A 17,667-nucleotide genomic window follows, 5' to 3' on the forward strand; every position below is an offset into this window, starting at 1 on the left:
CCTAATTATATTGAAAATATTTTTATTTTGTGCAGTCTGTCTATTTTAGCCAGTTTCATTTTTATACTAAACTGTTCCTTTAAAGGGCCAGGCAGCCTGGGGAAGGGAATGCGCTGAGAGTACATACAAATGACCCTTACTTAGGCTGTGGTTAAAAATTTGCACCATACTGATAAAGTATCATATCTATTTGAAAATACCTTTAGTTTTCCTGGTAGGGCTTTTGGGCGGCTGGCCCTGGCCCTGGATCCATAGAGTAGCCACCTGGTCGGCACTTTACCAGCCTTGTCAATAAATATAACTTTTGATGCCAATACATTGTTAGGAAAGAATGATAACAGCCAAGAAAGGCCAGTGTTTTTTCCAGAAAATTCCAGAAATGAGGGGCCATCTACTTCCCATAGGCACAGTGCAATGTGCACTTCCAGACGCATTAACCATTTCCTTTAACCCATAATGCTAAATTTTCCAATGATTCGAGAGTAACTGTGGTTGCCATGGAAAGACGCACCTGACGGACTTGCTGCGAATGATTTAAGACGCGCTTGCGCTTTGACAGGAACTGGATGCAATTGCTCTGGAATTTTCTGGCAGATCTCATATTGCCTTCAGAGTGACGCGTGCAACACTTTCTTTAGGCACAACTGTGATGCGCAAACTGACACAGGCCATTGTGGGAACTGTAGGGATACCCTCTGGTTCAGAGACAGAAGTAGCGCCAACATTCCCACATTGGTCTGCGGCAATAGGCGCAACAGGAGGAAAGTAGCAGCAACAAGTGCAACTATGAGGAAGTGCAAGGGGTGCATATTGACGCTATTTGAAGTAGCTTTTATCATTGGGATTTTCCAGGCAACTAAATAAAGACAGAATAAAGACAGAATATCCCATCAGTGCCACTCATGCCGTAAAGTGAAATTAAAATGTGCATCAGGTTGCAGTGTGCAGCACTTTAGCCTCGTAACTCTGTTTCAGCTCTTCTAGTACAGAGAGCACAAGTGCACTGGCAGAAAAGGTATGCACGGGGTAGTGTCGTTGAGTTGCCAGCCTCAGGGGACATTTTCAAAATGCATTTTGACCTTTCCCATAGATCTCAAGTGATTTCTATTTAGTAATACTTAACATGCAGAATCATGAGGAGAAAGGAGATGGAGCAAATGGTTTCTCATTATTACTGGCCATACTAAATCAGCACTACTCCACTCCTTGTTTACCAGTCCCCATAATGAAAGCCAGACCCTCTGACAGTGGAAATAAATGATCCATATATAACCATTGTTTCCAGTTACATCAGGGCTTACTTGTGCAGCTGCTAGATTCTGAGGGTGGGGGGCTACACATTATTACATCATGGGCTTTACCACATAACATTCCTCTTATGTAGTAGTAACGCCCCTCTGTTATACACTGATATTGATAAGATGAGCATAGTATGTAAAGCATTTTACATATGCATTGGTTTACTTTACCCGGAATAAGAGACAACTGATTAAAGCTGTTCTGGCGCCCTGATTCTTGGGCAGGGGTGTTCAACCTGCCACCCTCCAGCTGTAACTGGACTGCATCTCCTAGTTCCTATAGACAGCTGAAGGCTAGAGTGCCACCCATTTCACCCAAAAGTAACAACGGTAGGAGTTTATGGATATATTTACAATTGGAGTCCTGCTTTGACATGTTTAAGCCAAAGGTGCAATTACCATACCACTAAGGTGTCGGTAATGCCAAAGTGACTAATAACTTGTCCAAAAGCACAATATCATTGAATTGTCTGTATCATTGGCTGTAATACTCACCTTCCGGTTGCTGTTGTTCCACAGATGTGAGTTCACTGACACTGCTTGCAGAGATTGTGTCACCGCTCATTCTTCTGGGAGCAGAGAGATTGGCAGGAGATATAGAGCCAGAAGGAGGAGACTGACCTCTTGGTGGGCTATATGGGGATATGGAATTAGGAAATGAGTGGGGACCATAGCCATTAGGTGGGCAATGAGGAGGGAGGTAAGACGGATTTAGAAAATGTGGATATGTATGTCCATAGCCACCTTCTGTGAAATGGTTAAAATGCAGTGGTTCTTCTCCATGTGAAGGTGGATAGCCATACAGCATCTTTGTTTGAGGGACTTGGAAAGGATGTGGGAAATCATGGTTGATTTGAACACTCTGTCCAAAAGGCTGAGGAATATGCAATGGCAGCTCCCCACGGTGAAATGGCTGCATGTTAGTTACAGGGTAGCAGGCCGAGTTCTGACAATGAGAGCAGGGGCATACTGGTGTAAAAAGAGGTTCATGTGGAGGAGGCTGGCAAATGTATGGCCGTGTATCCCTCAAACTGCCTCTCTTTGGTGGACTATGTGCATGAGCTGGGTAATGCTGTGGTCCCTCAGATAAAGAGCGAAACAATCTCCTTCTTTCTTGTTCTCCATACATTCCTGGATAATGAGCAGTTTGCAGAATAACCCCAGCCCCTGTCCCCCCTCGAGAGTCAATAATGCCTTCTGGCCTGAAGTAAGATCTGTTTGGCGGTCCCTCAATATTTGGACCCGAGTACCCCAGCCTACAGGAGCAGTGTCTTGAGATTAAAGGCCTTCTGCCTGGGTACATAGCCAGTTCCCCATATTGTCCCATTTCTTCTTCCAGAATGGCTGCCTCTCGCTGACCATTCCAATGTGTCTCACAAGGTGCCTCTCTCTGACCTTCCCAGGATGAAGAAGCCAAAGGCAAACATTGGGATGCTCCTCCATCAGGAGATACAGGCCACATGGCAGAATAGGGAGGCCTTACATTCATCTTTGTCTGGATGTTTTGATTTGCACGTTCCTGATGAGCCTTATGCTGCACTTCAAGGCCTCTTTCCTCCAAATTTTGTCTTTGATTTAAATTTTGTGTTGCGACTTCTTCATGCTTAAGCACTTGAGAGTAATTGGGCTCTGCCTCCTGCTTTGCTTTAACACCAAAGCCACCCAAAAGTCTTTCCAGATCTTCTCTTTCAGTTGCTGTGGGCAAAGACTTTTGAGGAGTTTCCTCCAGCCTCTCCGTGGGGGCTGAAGAATGACCAGAGTCACTGCTGACAGACAGGAGACGCCCATGCTGCTCTGGACTTCCATTACTAGAAGTCACCGGGGTGATCTTCTTCTTCACGCGTGCATAAAGGCTGCCATCCAGTGGTCCCCGAGTGTGGCTCAAATCTAGAAGCAGAAACAAGTTTGTCATGTACAAATATACTTGTTGCTAGGAAGATACAGACATCTCAATTTATCATGCAAAGCACTGCAGGGAACTATAGACAGTAAATCAGTTTATCTGTATCTAACAGGAAATCCCCTCCAGCTTTAGCACATTTTCAAGAACCCGAATGCATCAGTAACTTGTTCCTCCCCGCCAAAGCATCACCTGTGTGACCTCACATGAGGCACTTATAATATTAAGCTTGAAAATACAGATAAATATATCTTCTCCCTAACACTAACCAGCAGCTGAGTAGAAAGACAAAGGCTTCCACAGCCTGCAGACAATTGCCAGCCTATGAGCCTGCTGCCTCCTCACAACCTATATAACACCAGAATTAATAGGCTTTATTGCTTCCCAGCTTGGTTTCTTCTATGTATTATATATATATATATAAAATATAGTACAGGTATAGGACCCATTATCCAGAATGCTTGGGACCAAGGGTATTCCGGATAAGGGGTCTTTCCGTAATTTGGATCTCAATACCTTAAGTCTACTAAAAAATCAATAAAACATTAATTAAACCCCATAGGATTGTTTTGCGTCCAATAAGGATTATTTATATCTTAGTTGGGATCAACTGCAAGGTACTGTTTTACTTCTACATAGAAAAAGGAAATCAGTTTTAAAAATCTGAATTATTTAATTAAAATGGAGTCTATGGGAGACGGGCTTTCCGTAATTCGGAGCTTTCTGGATAACGGGTTTCCAGATAAGGGGTCCAATACCTGTATTACACTATTACAGTGGAAAACAGGCGCAATGGTGAAATGCACTAAAGGGGAAATCTAATACATAACTTTTGCTCTGAACATGACCTCCTCATCTCCTCATTCATTCCTCTTACTCCCCCAAACAGGACTCACATGCTGCACCCATCCTCTGGAATGCTTTGTCCAGTGCCAGTAGGCACTCTCTTCCAGGCATTTAAATGGTCACTTAAAACTCAACTGTTCATTTAAACGTAAAACCTCAACAACCTGACCATCCAACAAGCCCCCTTACTCTTTGCTTACAAACACAAACTACTGGTATTCCTCTTTCACTTTGCCCGTACCTTCACTATCCTAACCAACAGGAACTTTACAATCACACTGGTTACCTTCACTGTATGTCTCCACTTTCTCCTTAGATTGTAAGCTCTTGTGAGGAGGGCCCACCCCCTATTGTCTCCTAACAATATGCAGTTGTAACTGTTCAATTCAGAGAATTAAATACTAGATAAATGTGTGTCTTTATATGTAAACTTCTGCTCTTGTATGTGTACCCTTTTACTCTGTAAAGCACTGCAGCAAATGATGGTGCTATATAAGTAATAATAATAATAATTAATTGTGATGGTGGTTTTGCAGTGATTTCTGTAAAATCACTATTTTGTGATTTTGTTTTTTTACTGTGATTTGTCGAGATTTGTAAAAAAAACACCCTGTAAAACCTGCCAAGCTGGACGGCATTCCGGCAAGTTTATCATTTGGGAGAGCAATGTTTCCCACAATCTGGGAAATTCTAATAAATATTTCCTAACAAGTAACAGATTTTCATATATATATATTTATACATCCAATAGCTCTGGCAACTCACCCTCCAGGTTGTCCTCATAGATCATATTGATATTTTCATAGGAGTCATATCGCACTAGCGGGTCAGTGATATCATAATCCACTGAAACATCAGGGTCTTTGCAGAATACTTCCCGACCTTTAAGGGAACACGGGGTTAAAGCAGGAGCCAAGACAAATAAGCAAAGAATATAAACAGGCCGTAGTGAGTTGGAGAAAAAAAAGTCAATGCAAGCCCTACGGTGTTTTCATCTGGTAAAGAGCCTTCTTTATAGCAAGGAAGCATTTGCCCACTGACTCAAGGACTGAGATGGAGCAGGATGAGCATTAAGCATTCCTTATATCTACATTGGATGATTATAATGGTAGTTTAGTTGCAGTTGGAGCCACTGTGGGATGGACACCCTTCTGTATCATTAATTAACCCCATGCATTGCCAAGGAACTAATGCCCTAGTGTGGGCCAATATCAATGATACTCCATAAAACTTTTGTCAGTTTTGTACCACCATATTGCTAATAAAGGTACCAGTATTCAGGTAGGCCAATACCAGAATTGTGTTCTGTATTATGTAAGTCAGATCCAATCCTTTTTTCTATAAGCAATATGAATAACACCCCAGTCCTCTTCAAGCAGGTAAAGCTCAAGGCAGCCAGAATTTATTGAAAAAAAGTGCAGTGACGTATGGGAGTTCTGACAGAGGAAGGCATATTGGACACACACACAGTAATGCCAATGTCAATATAAGGGCACATTCAGTGGAGTAATTCACCTTTAGCTTTGTCTTGTCCAGTAGAAAACAAGAATTCCACTGAAGCATCTTCTGGGAATCTGTCATCTTGGGAGAATGGACAGGAGAAGTCATTTTCATTCACAGAAAAGGTAACAATTGTTACTACTAAGGATGAGGGGTTGTTCGTCTTTAAATTAACTTTTAGTATGATATAAAGAGTGCTATTCTGAAACAGTTTGCAATTGGTCTTAATGTTTTATTATTTGTGTTTTTTGAATTATTTAGATATAAATTTAGCAACTCTAAATTTTAGCAGGTATATGGTTTCTAGGGTCCAAAATAACCTAGCAACTAGAAGAGGAAAGCAAATAGTTAATAAATATCTTTAAAAATAAAAAATGAAGGCCAACTAAAAATATGCTAAGAACTAGCCATTCTATAACATACTAAAAGTTAACTTAAAGGTGAACCACCCCTTTAATTTAAGCTACTAACCAACCACTACATTGTATTGTTCAATGTGCTATTTAGTAGCATATAATATATGGGTTTCCAGCTCAAGCTAAAGTTAAGAAAAATGCATGCTTCTTTGCACAGTGCCAGTCAGTGGGACACATTACAGTACATGATTTTTGTGTTTTTTTTTTTTTTTTTTGCAGTTTAGCAAAATGCAATTCTTCCACACACTGGTGATGTGTGGGTTTGCATCTTGCCTACCTGTGAAGGCGCAGTCCAGCTGGTCCTTACTGAAGCACAGATGTGTGTTATGGATGGTGCACGTATGAAACTGGACCCTGAAGAGCACTTCCCTCTCATGGGGCTTGCAGCGCTTGTGGTAGCATTTCACCTGTTGGTTTAAGCGCACAGTATCAGTTGGTCTGTATTACTGCTATGCCCAGATTACTGCCTCCCGTGGTTATAACCATTAGAAACACCTAGACAGAATATGTTTAGTAAAGTTCCGATGAGCTGGGCTGCCCAAACATGTGGGGCTTTAAGGTAACTTGAAAGGATCAGTTTCAGCAGACTATCCTAATCTGAGCTGCCCATACTTGTACAAATAATACTGATATATGTGGGGCCAGCTGATGATCCTTGATGAAACCTTGATTGGTTTGTGGAATGTCTTTGTTTGAAAATCTCAGATTCACTAGTGATGTGCAAGTTTGACCTGCACCCTCCCTAACCCTAAGCCTAATATTAAGCCATCCCATCCACTTCTCTGATGTCATAGGAAGGGGCAACTATATAAACAAGCACTGCCCTTTCCCTACTGGGGATAGCACAGAGAGGTTAGGGAGTGGATGGGTTGCATGAATATGGCCCTCCACCTGCCTTTGGGGGCAAACAGCCAGCACAAACCCACCTGTGTGTCCCACAAGTTTCAGGCCAATCCGCACATCTCTACAAAGCACCATACAGGCCACTGTACGGTGCATCAGCAGATCAGGGAGTGAAGAGGCTTCCTGCTGTTTTGGTCATGCCATTTGGTACACCAATAGGATAGGACCTGCAATGTACCAATAACTAGTATGCTAATATATGGCACATCAGCAGATGATAAAGTGAGGATGAATGCGGAGCTGCTCTTTATTTCCTGCCATGTCTGGCCCCTTATATTCTATCCATCTATTTGGCCTGTGGACTGAGAAGTCAATAGTGTAGGTAGCCATGTATAGTTGCCATTAAGCATTGATGATTTTGATGCAGTTTTTACCTAAAAACACACCCAGGCATGTTTATATGAAATAAGTGTGTTATAACTGCCTATCCTGGCATTCTGACACATCGACCATTAAATGATATCTTTATAGTGATACAGATGCTATGTCCCATGTATGATTACGAGCATTCAGACAGCCAGCACCTTTCCTGTAATGCAATTCTCTATACTCACCATGATGTCCCCTTTCAGCAGCAGTGCTGGTTCCAAGCTGATGCGCAGCTGGCGCTTCTGAGGTGTTGTACCTCCAAGACTTGAGCTAGAAGAGAACAATCGTTAACCCAAGCCCAATATATATCTATATATTACCAGGTGCACGGTAAAAATATAACACATCCTACAAAAAAGACCAGCAACACTGGGATTTCTGTGCAAATCAAAAAAGTATATTTAAATGTGCATATAAAGCCAACGTGACGTTTCTGTCCCAGAGATGATATATATATATAAAAAATAATGGAGACAAATATACTTACTATATTCCAGATGTGTAGACCAACTGCATGGATTGGTAGATCTTTAAAAAAGGGCAGAATCCTGAAGAAAGGAAGCAGATGAGGTCAATCAAAGAATGTCTCTCAGGAATGGTCTCATATATCTCATATGTGCATTAGACCTCCACATTTTGCAGACAAAAAAAAAATCCCTGGGTACTCACATACAAGCCAGCAGATGGATGCTGGCATTTGCAGTCCAGCTACAGTTAGCACACTATAAGCTGCCTATCCCTGGAGCTTGAAAATATGATAGAATGTAACAACAACAAGCACAGTAGTCCCATGGGCAGATTTGGGGTTAGGGATCTAGAAAAGGGCCCTCACTGACCAATACTTATAAAATAGGTATGCAGAACTGATAATTTTTCCAAACATGTCGTTGGGATAGGAGGGTGAAAAAGATATTGCTATGGGGCCCCACTGAACCTTTATTTATGACAGCAGGTGCTATACATCTGGCAGTGGAACTTAAGGTTAGTTTTCCATATTAATAAGCATGTGTGAGCACTTGACTATGAACACATCCTCATGCTTGTACCAGACATTCCAATGGCAATTTCATAGAATTCTAGTGACTGTCAAGTGTAAAGATCACTCCCGTGCTCCTATCTTGGCACTTTCATTAAATCCCAAGCTATATCAGTATACCGTATGTAACTGCTCAAGTCAGGCCAGTGCCAAGCAGCTGTTGGCCATATGCAAGCATTGTTACTGGTATGCACACACCACAAGGGAAGCCAGCTGACTCTGCGATCTGCCTCCCAATCTACAGCCTGGCTTTGGGGAAGGAAGAAACTGCAGCAAAAGTTTTTATCTTTTTATTATTAACATACACTGAAACCTGCTTATCAGCCTGTGCCCCACTGGGTCCCCCTGGTCCCCCCCAGCTATTGCAGGGACAACTTTTTCTTGAGTTACCCCCTGTTGCAGACACTCCACTAATCTCTCATTTTACTAATCAACAGACCTTTTACTGAAATTTTGTTCTTTGTGATATTTTTATTTCAAACTTTGCACCTTGCTTGTGCTTAGGACTCAGCCCTTTGTGCCCAAACTAGAGCACATGTGCCCCTCTAATTAATACAGCTCTGTTTGCTTTTGGCACCACTGCAATCATTATGGGTGGGCTGGGGGTGGCACATAAGTCCATATACCTAGGCCATCATTCAGATCAGGGCTTTGTGCTTGAGCCACTTCAGGGTTACTTAGACTTGTTTTTTGGATTATTGTCCTGGCCAAACTTCCTGAAACAGGTTCTATCGCAGTATTTTCCTGTATTTTGCACCATCCATTCTTTCTTTTATATTAACAAAACGCCTATAGGCACAGCAAGACAATACTACCACTATACTTTAAGTAAAACCATGTCTGGAGTTTCCCAAGAACATGTGCGACCCAGCTTTGATATAGGAACATTTCTGTGACCAAATGAGACCAAGACAGAGCTCTTTGGCCAATTTCAGAACATAGCCACATTGAAGTCCCTCTGCAATCTGCACAGATGCTCTATATAGCAGGCACATGTTCACATTAAAGATATATATAAGTGACAGAAACAAGTGCATTTCATTTTAATGACACATAATGCAAAAGTAAAAACAGATGAACACTGTACCCCCGAATGCTAAGATCTGTCCTTGTAACAGCCATAACCTGAACTAAACTGTGCCATGTTTCTTAGCTCTGTGTTGGGTTTACGTGCAGCATTTAATTCACTCAAGACAGGGATGTGACATTTGCTCTTCAATATTTCCCAGCATGCTCAGCCAGGATTTCACACATCTGTACTGTGGGCAAACCTGAGATATAATACTTACCTCCATCTGTCTGCAAGGCAGGAATGACCGGCAGCAGCACACATTGAAGCGATAGCATATCACTGCTGATTTTAATGGTTCCAGACAGCAGGCCTCCAAAATAATTGATATACCTTTGTGGAAATGAATGTAGCATGTTTAGTAAAAGGATTAGTCTGGTGTCAATATATCCCAAATCCCATGTATAATTGTATATGGAGTCTCCATCATAACCTGAACGTGAAACATGACTGATGGGGGATATCCCTGTAGTCACCATCAACTATTTGGGTTTTTTCTGCGCTACCGCCATTACTGTGTGTATGGTCTTAACAGCTCTTGTGATAACATGGGTGTGGTTTAAAAGGGGGATTGGTAAAAACTGGCTTCCATTATCGACCCTCCACCACGTAGGCCAGAAAAATTCCGGCCCTTGGTACCACAGAAGCTGGACAGCATTGATATAGAATTATTAACCATCTGATTCCAAACAATGGGATAGTGATTCACTATGCAACATGTTCAGGGGCCAGATTATAGTATATAATGATGCTGTCTTCCAAAGAAGTCAACAAATCCTTTTACTTTTGGATTTGCTTATGAAGCTTTCTGGTCATTAGAAAGGAAAGAAAACAGTTTTTTCTGCTGTTCTTTCTAACAGGAAACAGGCTTTCTGATAAATAGTCTGCCCTTCTTGATAACAGGATAAGGACTGATGGAGGATTAATCTGCTCTCACAGGAAGAGCTTCCACTTTCCCAATACTGTTTGTTTTTACAATGCAGAGTTTGGCCATTTTATACGGATCGAGAGACATGTTTCCCGAGGCAACGGCAAATTCCACTTTTTCCCTCCCATCACTGACCTGCGCTGGGATGGATGCAGAGACACAGAGACCTTATCTTCACAAAACTTTCTCATGGCAAGAGTGCTGAGAGCCTGATCCGCACTGCAGGCAGAGGAAAGGGGGAGCATGAGTGTGGGAAAAGCCAGAGCACGAGAGGAAGGGAGAGACAAATGTCAAGAAAAGAGCAGCACGAGGGGAGGAAAGGCACAGTGTAGCAGGAAAACAAGGCAGAACACAAACATGACAGAGAAATATATGTAAAAGCAAATAGTCTTGTGACACAATATACACCTTTTATCCTTGCCTTTTCTTAATGGGGCCATACAGTTGCTCGGAGCTAAGGGTATATGCTCTCTCTGCCCAACCTATGCCAATCATGGTGTATTGGAATACATATAGATAGAAGCTTTTAAAGCCTTTATCTAGTGCCATAATGGATGGTGATTTCTTATATCCTTATAATATACTTTAGGGGAACGTTGGCCCTTTTTTGAGGAGTGCATCAAAGCTGTAATATTATAATTCTCATTGTTATGTAAAGGAGATCATAAGAGAAGGTACACATATATTAGGATGTATATAAAAACTGGTTATGGATTAAGGAATAAGGGAGTTTATCTCAGAGGGTCCCCTAGATATATGTTCTTGGTAAAGGTGCAAATAGCATATTAGAACCTCCATCTGTTTTTGAATGACAACCCCTAGAATTGATAGGGGAGGACCAAAACTGGACATCCCTAATTTGTTTAAGCTCAGGTCTCACCCCTCTTTTAGAAGCCCTTCATATACATTACATAAAGTTCTTATGGTGCTGGAGAAAAATGTGATGCCCACCTTGCGGATACTTTGCTATAGTGCATATAGGATGCAATGACAACTCCTGTTTTGCCCTGGTTTCCCTATGGAGAAAAAACATGCAAATTACAGATCTTGGCTTTCTACTCACACAATCACAAATTTATAACCATTTCCTTTGCTTACAGTATGCATTTTGCCACACTTATTGCCCCTAATTCTGGCACAATCGTATGAAGACCTGTTGGAAAAGCATCAAATCAAAATCCCAATGCAGCCCTTGCCAAAAGGGATTTTCAACCAAGCTCATCAGATATCTGGAATATCCCCAGCCAGATATTAGAGCACATTTGTAATTTATTTTTAAAAATGCATCATTGTCACTATGGGTCCATGTAAGTTAGGCATGGACTCTGCACACCATCCAATGGTGCACAATTTTGCTAATGGAAAATAGGTGCAGTGTCCCTGGTTTCCCTTCCTCTTTGGTGCATTAGAAGTTCCAGCTGAGCAAAAGTAATATGTGTGTGTCATTGAGAAGGTGCAAACCCTGTGTGTATTTTTGTGACTAATGTTTTGTCTATTGAAATTAGAGTCCCAACGCCCCCCCCTTCTTGCCTTAATACAGACATTGCCTCACAGTTGCATTGCCTTTCCCTGAAGCCACTTTTTGTCCATACTGTGGTCTATCCCATAGTCACAACCTTTTCCCATGACACCACCTTGCCTTACTATACACACTATGCCACAATTTACAGTCCCATCTTGCCTTACAGTATATATATATATATATTCATATATACATATTTCATTGGTTTCCCAGAAAATTATATTAGTTTTCCTAAACTTCTGCTTTGCGGGTTCCAGACACCCAGGGGTCTGTGACGCAAGCTCCTGCTCATAGTCCCCTAAAGATGACTCTATCCTTTGTTGCTTGGTTTAAAGGGGAAATCAGTTTGAGTACTGGACTGGGTACCACGGAGAATGTAGGAAGGAAGCATTAGCCTTGTGCTGTATTTAACCTTAGTTTAACACTCAGTACTAGGGAAGGAAGTCAATTATCAACATAGGTAATGAGCTGTTTCATAAACAAATGATAGAGCCATGCTAGGTGGTCCAATTTGTTTTCAGATTCAATTACTGCAATGTACAAAGGTGAAAAGGACAAATTTTGTTGCAATGTGATTGCCTGAAATGTATGAAAGGAAAATATTCATATATATTTGGGCATGTTCTAACTTTAATGTATGCTTGATACAACTAACATACAGCAAGAAAAGAGTCTAATAACTGATGCTTATAAAATTACTAAAATTTTTCTGTGCAGTTGGTCGGTTTAACAGCTATAGGGTCTTTTCTAGGGGTAAAAAATGAAAATTAATGGCATTCTGGGAATCAAACTATTGCAGGCACTGAAAATCCAGGACATTTAGCAGTTATGTGCCAGTATGCTATACATTATTCCACATATTAACCTTCTACTCATTACCTTGCAATGCAGGACAACCACATGTTGAGGGTCTTGTGCCAGCCAGGCCTCCATGGCTTTACAGATGGAGCAGATAACATCCAATGGGGGTGCATGGCAGTCTGGCCAGAAAAAGTCTTGGATCTGGAAAGTAGATTAAAAGGAATTGACCCTCGCAATGACACATAGTTATTGCATAAAAGTTCTGACTCACTAACACTGTTAATAAGCCATTCATACCGGGCTGCATTCTAAAAAAACTGCATGCAGGGAAAACAATTGTAAGAAATGTATAAATTGTGAATTTTAGATTTATTTTGCTTTATTTGTAGAAATCAAATGCAGTAAATCAAGCTAACGAGAGCCCTATACTGTATATGCCCCTACAGATGGCTGTTTCCATGTAGCTACAGTCACTTTCACTATAAGAGTAACGTGACCTACTTCCTTGGCAGCTTTCAGCACAAATTATTTATTAATGTCGGCCAGTTTGAAGCATTCAAGTTATGCCCTATCCTACCTAACAGGAATGAACTGCACCAGTGCAGCCTAACAGATCTTGGCTTATGGTTGGTAACTGTGCTTTAGCACTTAGCAGCCTTAGTGACCATTACTATTATTACTAATGTGTTACCATTGTTACCATTATGTGTGTTATGCCACACAGCAAAGATTAGCTTCCATTAGACACATCTATAAATTAAAAAGTTGTCGCCCCAGAAGAAGAATGCTAGTGTCTGCTCACCAAAGGTGTGTGAATAGTAGCTACATACAGGAGCCAATACAATTTTTTGCCTATCAATCCAAATATTTTATTAAATTATCTCACATTGGATGATTTGTGTCCATCTTGTATTAGAAAGTGATGGGGCACAGATATAAATGAGAACCAACCGGGACTCATCAGAGGATGATGGGTAGAGTTGCCACCTTGCCAGTAAAAAAAATACACGATAGAAAGGGTGGTGTTCCTAATGCTGGCTGAATGGCTGTTGGACAGCCCTGATATGAAGCATTATTGACTCCATCTTGCCTCATGCAAGCAATATGCAACAGGGGCAGTCCCTTCCCAAAAGAAAGATAGCTTGGAGGGGCATAATGGATTTTCCTTACTGCCCCAAAATATAACTGTTGCCCTGCCCCATAAATCACAGCTCTGGCAAGGACATGCGCTGACACTTTGGCTTACCTTAGGATTGAGCTTGCCAATATCATGTCTCTTTCTGGATAAGTTAAAAAGCTGTAAAAGAGAACAGACATCCAGTTGAAAAAGGTTTGACTTTTGGCCTTTTTATAGGGGACAGCGAGGCCGGTTTTGTTACTGACAGCCCAGTAGTGTCACCCTTACTGCCTGACCTTACCAGGTATTTATCCTCATGTTTGGATCTCAGCATGGTCGCTACTTCTCGCAGGTTGGCACGGTAGCGCTGTTCCTCTAGATTAGTTGGAAAAAAGACACTGATGATGCGCTCTGTGATGTACGTCAGGTCCAGGTCATAGCTGCGCTGGATTACATGGTCCAAGCTGAAATTTCTGTAGCAAAAGGAAAGGCAAACCAAGGGCAATTCAATTATCACAATGTTTGTGATAATTAGACACAGATATTCCAGATTCCCTTGTTTAATGCCCCATCTAAGCCGTGAGCTTATGTACACACATACAAGTAATCTTGCACAAAAACACATCAATTACTACTTATTTGGATCTAATTTGAGCACACAAACTTATAAATGAGTGCTCAAAAGATCTTTTTTACATACAAGGACAAATGGAAATTCAGCTGATGATTTCCCGTGCTATTCATATGGAAAGTACACTCTAAAGACTGACTTCCCTGCATCAGCACCGTTGCTTCTACTGTTATAAGCAGACCCAAGTGAACTGCAGTCCTCAAAGTGAGTTTGTTTATCCGGAGCCCATGAAAGCCTTCAGAAAGTGGCATCCCGTGCGGAAACACAGCTAATCTACTAGATAAAGTGTAACAGAGCCCAGCTGTTCTGCAGGAAGCATGCCAGTGCCATCGGCAAACTGTTCCCTCACCTTGGCAGCGAGCTTCGCTGTTTGATGTTCAGAGATTTTGTGGAACCCTGTAAAAAGAGAGTGAATAAATAGTTATACTGCACAATATTATTTCTTCCCTTGTTTTTTATAGCTGCACAGCTCATTCTATCCTTTTATACACTGCAGCTGTATTTTATCCAGAATCTCTTAGTTTCCAAACATTCCGTATAGTAAAACCTATCCCTCTCTTGCTGTCCCTATCCCCACCTTGCATTTACCTCTTGTGCTCGGAGCAGAGACAGGGGAATACATTGCTAGTTCAGAAACAGCAACTGCACTTTTTGGGTTAAGAACCAAATATCTGATTAAAGTTTAGGAATTTGGCTCTTAACGTTACCAGGAGCTGCTGGAAAAGTGCTGCCTGTGGCAACTATGCCTCACTGCAAAAACCGCCCTGTCTGTATGTATGCAACCAGTGAAGAACTGTACCAAATATTTATGTTTTATCAGGTCAGGACCATACAATATATTACAGTCCGGCCACTTGATTATGTGATTAGGTACTATAGAGGTAATTAGTAAGAGCCCTGGAGCCACGTGAGGCTGGAAACCCATGAAGGCAAAACAGTGTAACAGGGTTGGCAGGGGAACAAAGATTTCTTTCCACTAAAAGGCTTCTATGTAATATCTCCAAGATATAATGTTCCTTAGTGAAAGGCCAGTCAGTGACTCTAAGCTGCATGGTGTTTATGTTTTTAAATAGGGGGTAGTGCTGACCCCTTACAGTTTTATGGTGTTTTGAGTTTCCCTTTCCTTTTATTGATGCTGTCTCTCCTCTGCTTCTGGGACCCTGTCACTCTCTGCCATTTTTAGCCAAGAAAAACTTAACAGAGAAATCCAGCCACGTCCTGTTCATTTCCATCAGCCACCCCCCTTCCTCCTCTCTGCTCCATTAACCCATCACTTGCACGTGCACATATGCAACTCTGCTCACCATGTGTTGGATGCAGGGTCCCGGTGCCGTCCTTCTCCTCTGTACATGAGAAGGAACATGTTAGTCATCTCAGCAGGCCAAGGACATTGCAAATACCTCAGTCATTCCCCAGTCAATATATATTTTTTTTAATACCAAGCATTCCATGGAAGCTAACGGCCCATGCACAAACTGACAGACATACTAAAGGGCTGTGCCTTTTGACCTAGTCTGCCTTTTCCCAGAAACCAAAAGAACATTGTAATAATCTAATATAAATGGCCTTTATGACTCAACTGAGGGACGCAAGCTCTGAATCACAGCAATAAAACATGATGGTAAGGCAGACCCGCTACAGCTAAATGCACCCATAGGGTACTGAGTTGCTGAGTTACGTGTAGGTTTCTTGAACCTCTTGGAGATATATAATCTCCTACAGATGTTGGGTGACATTCAACTGACTAGCCCAGTATTTTATTAGATGGGTCCCATTACCTCCAAAATAGTTATTTGCTACCCCATGTTAGGGTCCCCTTCTCTTTTTGGCTAAATGTTGTGTTTCAGCAATTTCAGTTCTAAGCAATCATTGCATAATACACCCAAGGAAATGCTAGCACTGAAACACAATGACATTGGCTGGCACTCTCCCATCCTGCTTGGCAAGCCATCAGCAAGATGAAGTCAGAAAACATAAGACTTTAAAAAATAAGTGAAAAACAAAACAGATTCAATTTAACTGCACTGAGCCTTCCCCGCCATAAACTTATCAAGGAAAACTAACCCGCTCTGCCTATTCCCGTACAAGGCACACTAAGGAGTGTATTTAACAACACCAGAGAAAAACATCACCAGTGATCTTGCTGATAGTAACCAATCAGATGTTTACTTTGGTTTCCCAACGTGTAGGTGACCATTCAAGTCTAGTTGCTGATTGGTTGCTTTAGGCAACATCACGGCGATGTTTATTTCCAATGTGAATTAGCACGCCCTAAGGGTTGCCACTCATATACAATACTCCCAGCATCTGAAACCTCCATCCATAACGCTATGTGCAAATGAACGTACCATATCAGCCGGTGGGGGTGTGGAGCAGCCAGGAATCACCTGAAACAAGGTTGCACAATTTATTAACACTTAAGCTGTGGGTTGGCCTATTATTTATGTTACTCCTTATTCTTACAAAAGACTTTAGCACTGCACTGGTACAATGAACAGAAACTGCTAATAAAATAAGTTTAATGGTGGCAAGGAAATGCCATTGCCCATGTATGAGGTCCTGATAGAGATTATGTAGCATTCATATGAAACATACTGTACTGCAGTAGCCTACTCCTCACTAAGCCATGGTCTAAAGTTAATGTGAGGGACAAACAGGAGGCTTAATTCATAGGCACATTCAGACTGCACAGGTTGCAACTCTATATATAGATGGGGAGCTGTCCACCCAGGGCTGGGACAGAAGGGCCATTCACACCCACTCTCTCCATGTATGGAACTACAAGCCCCTTGTCTTGGCTAACGCTCTGTATGAGTGGAAAAAGTACCCACATTCTGCTTCTCAGCTACTGAACACAGACCTTACTATTACTATCACTGCCTGTGGCCCTCCGGTGCTTGTTGTACCACAACTCTCAGCATACTCAAGCACTGAGAGGGTAGATTACTGTGAGAGTAATCAAGACGTACAAGGGAGGGGTCTGAGTGAAAGAAACTGATTCAGCATGTTATTAAAAACAGAATTTCCCAAGGTTTGGTTTAAGATGCAGGGCCAGATTTACCTTTTATATCACAATAGGCTGTTTTTGTTGTCATGCCCCCACCCCAGCTGTTGGAAAATACAGGCTTCTTAAAGGAAAACTATACCACCAAACAATGTAGGTCTCTATAACAAATATATTTCATAAACCAGCACACAAGTAACACCCTGCTTCATCTAAATAAACCATTTTCTTAAAATATACTTTTAAGAAGTATGTGCCATTGGATAATCCCAAAAAGATTTTTGCCATTTTAGGTACTAAGGCAGTGGTTCTCAACCTTCCTAATGA

At 41.6% G+C, this 17,667-nt stretch overlaps 1 protein-coding gene across 2 annotated transcripts in view; it reads right to left on the minus strand.

Annotated features, from left to right (window-relative positions):
* Positions 1–17,667, minus strand: part of tns2 (tensin 2) — a 71,550-nt gene that overhangs the window by 20,645 nt on the left and 33,238 nt on the right. For both annotated transcript variants that reach the window (XM_002936643.5, XM_012957861.3), the window contains exons 4-18: positions 16,685–16,723; positions 15,641–15,679; positions 14,686–14,732; positions 14,007–14,178; positions 13,835–13,885; positions 12,667–12,789; positions 11,217–11,281; positions 10,401–10,484; positions 9,558–9,670; positions 7,720–7,780; positions 7,418–7,502; positions 6,238–6,367; positions 5,560–5,625; positions 4,810–4,926; positions 1,794–3,185 (exon numbers count right to left, since the gene is read on the minus strand). In XM_002936643.5, the coding sequence (XP_002936689.3) occupies positions 1,794–3,185; positions 4,810–4,926; positions 5,560–5,625; positions 6,238–6,367; positions 7,418–7,502; positions 7,720–7,780; positions 9,558–9,670; positions 10,401–10,484; positions 11,217–11,281; positions 12,667–12,789; positions 13,835–13,885; positions 14,007–14,178; positions 14,686–14,732; positions 15,641–15,679; positions 16,685–16,723 (2,584 nt within the window). The remainder of the gene's footprint in view (positions 1–1,793; positions 3,186–4,809; positions 4,927–5,559; positions 5,626–6,237; positions 6,368–7,417; positions 7,503–7,719; positions 7,781–9,557; positions 9,671–10,400; positions 10,485–11,216; positions 11,282–12,666; positions 12,790–13,834; positions 13,886–14,006; positions 14,179–14,685; positions 14,733–15,640; positions 15,680–16,684; positions 16,724–17,667) is intronic.

The sequence above is a fragment of the Xenopus tropicalis genome, chromosome 2, assembly GCF_000004195.4.
Source record: "Xenopus tropicalis strain Nigerian chromosome 2, UCB_Xtro_10.0, whole genome shotgun sequence".
Classification (NCBI taxonomy): domain Eukaryota; kingdom Metazoa; phylum Chordata; class Amphibia; order Anura; family Pipidae; genus Xenopus; species Xenopus tropicalis.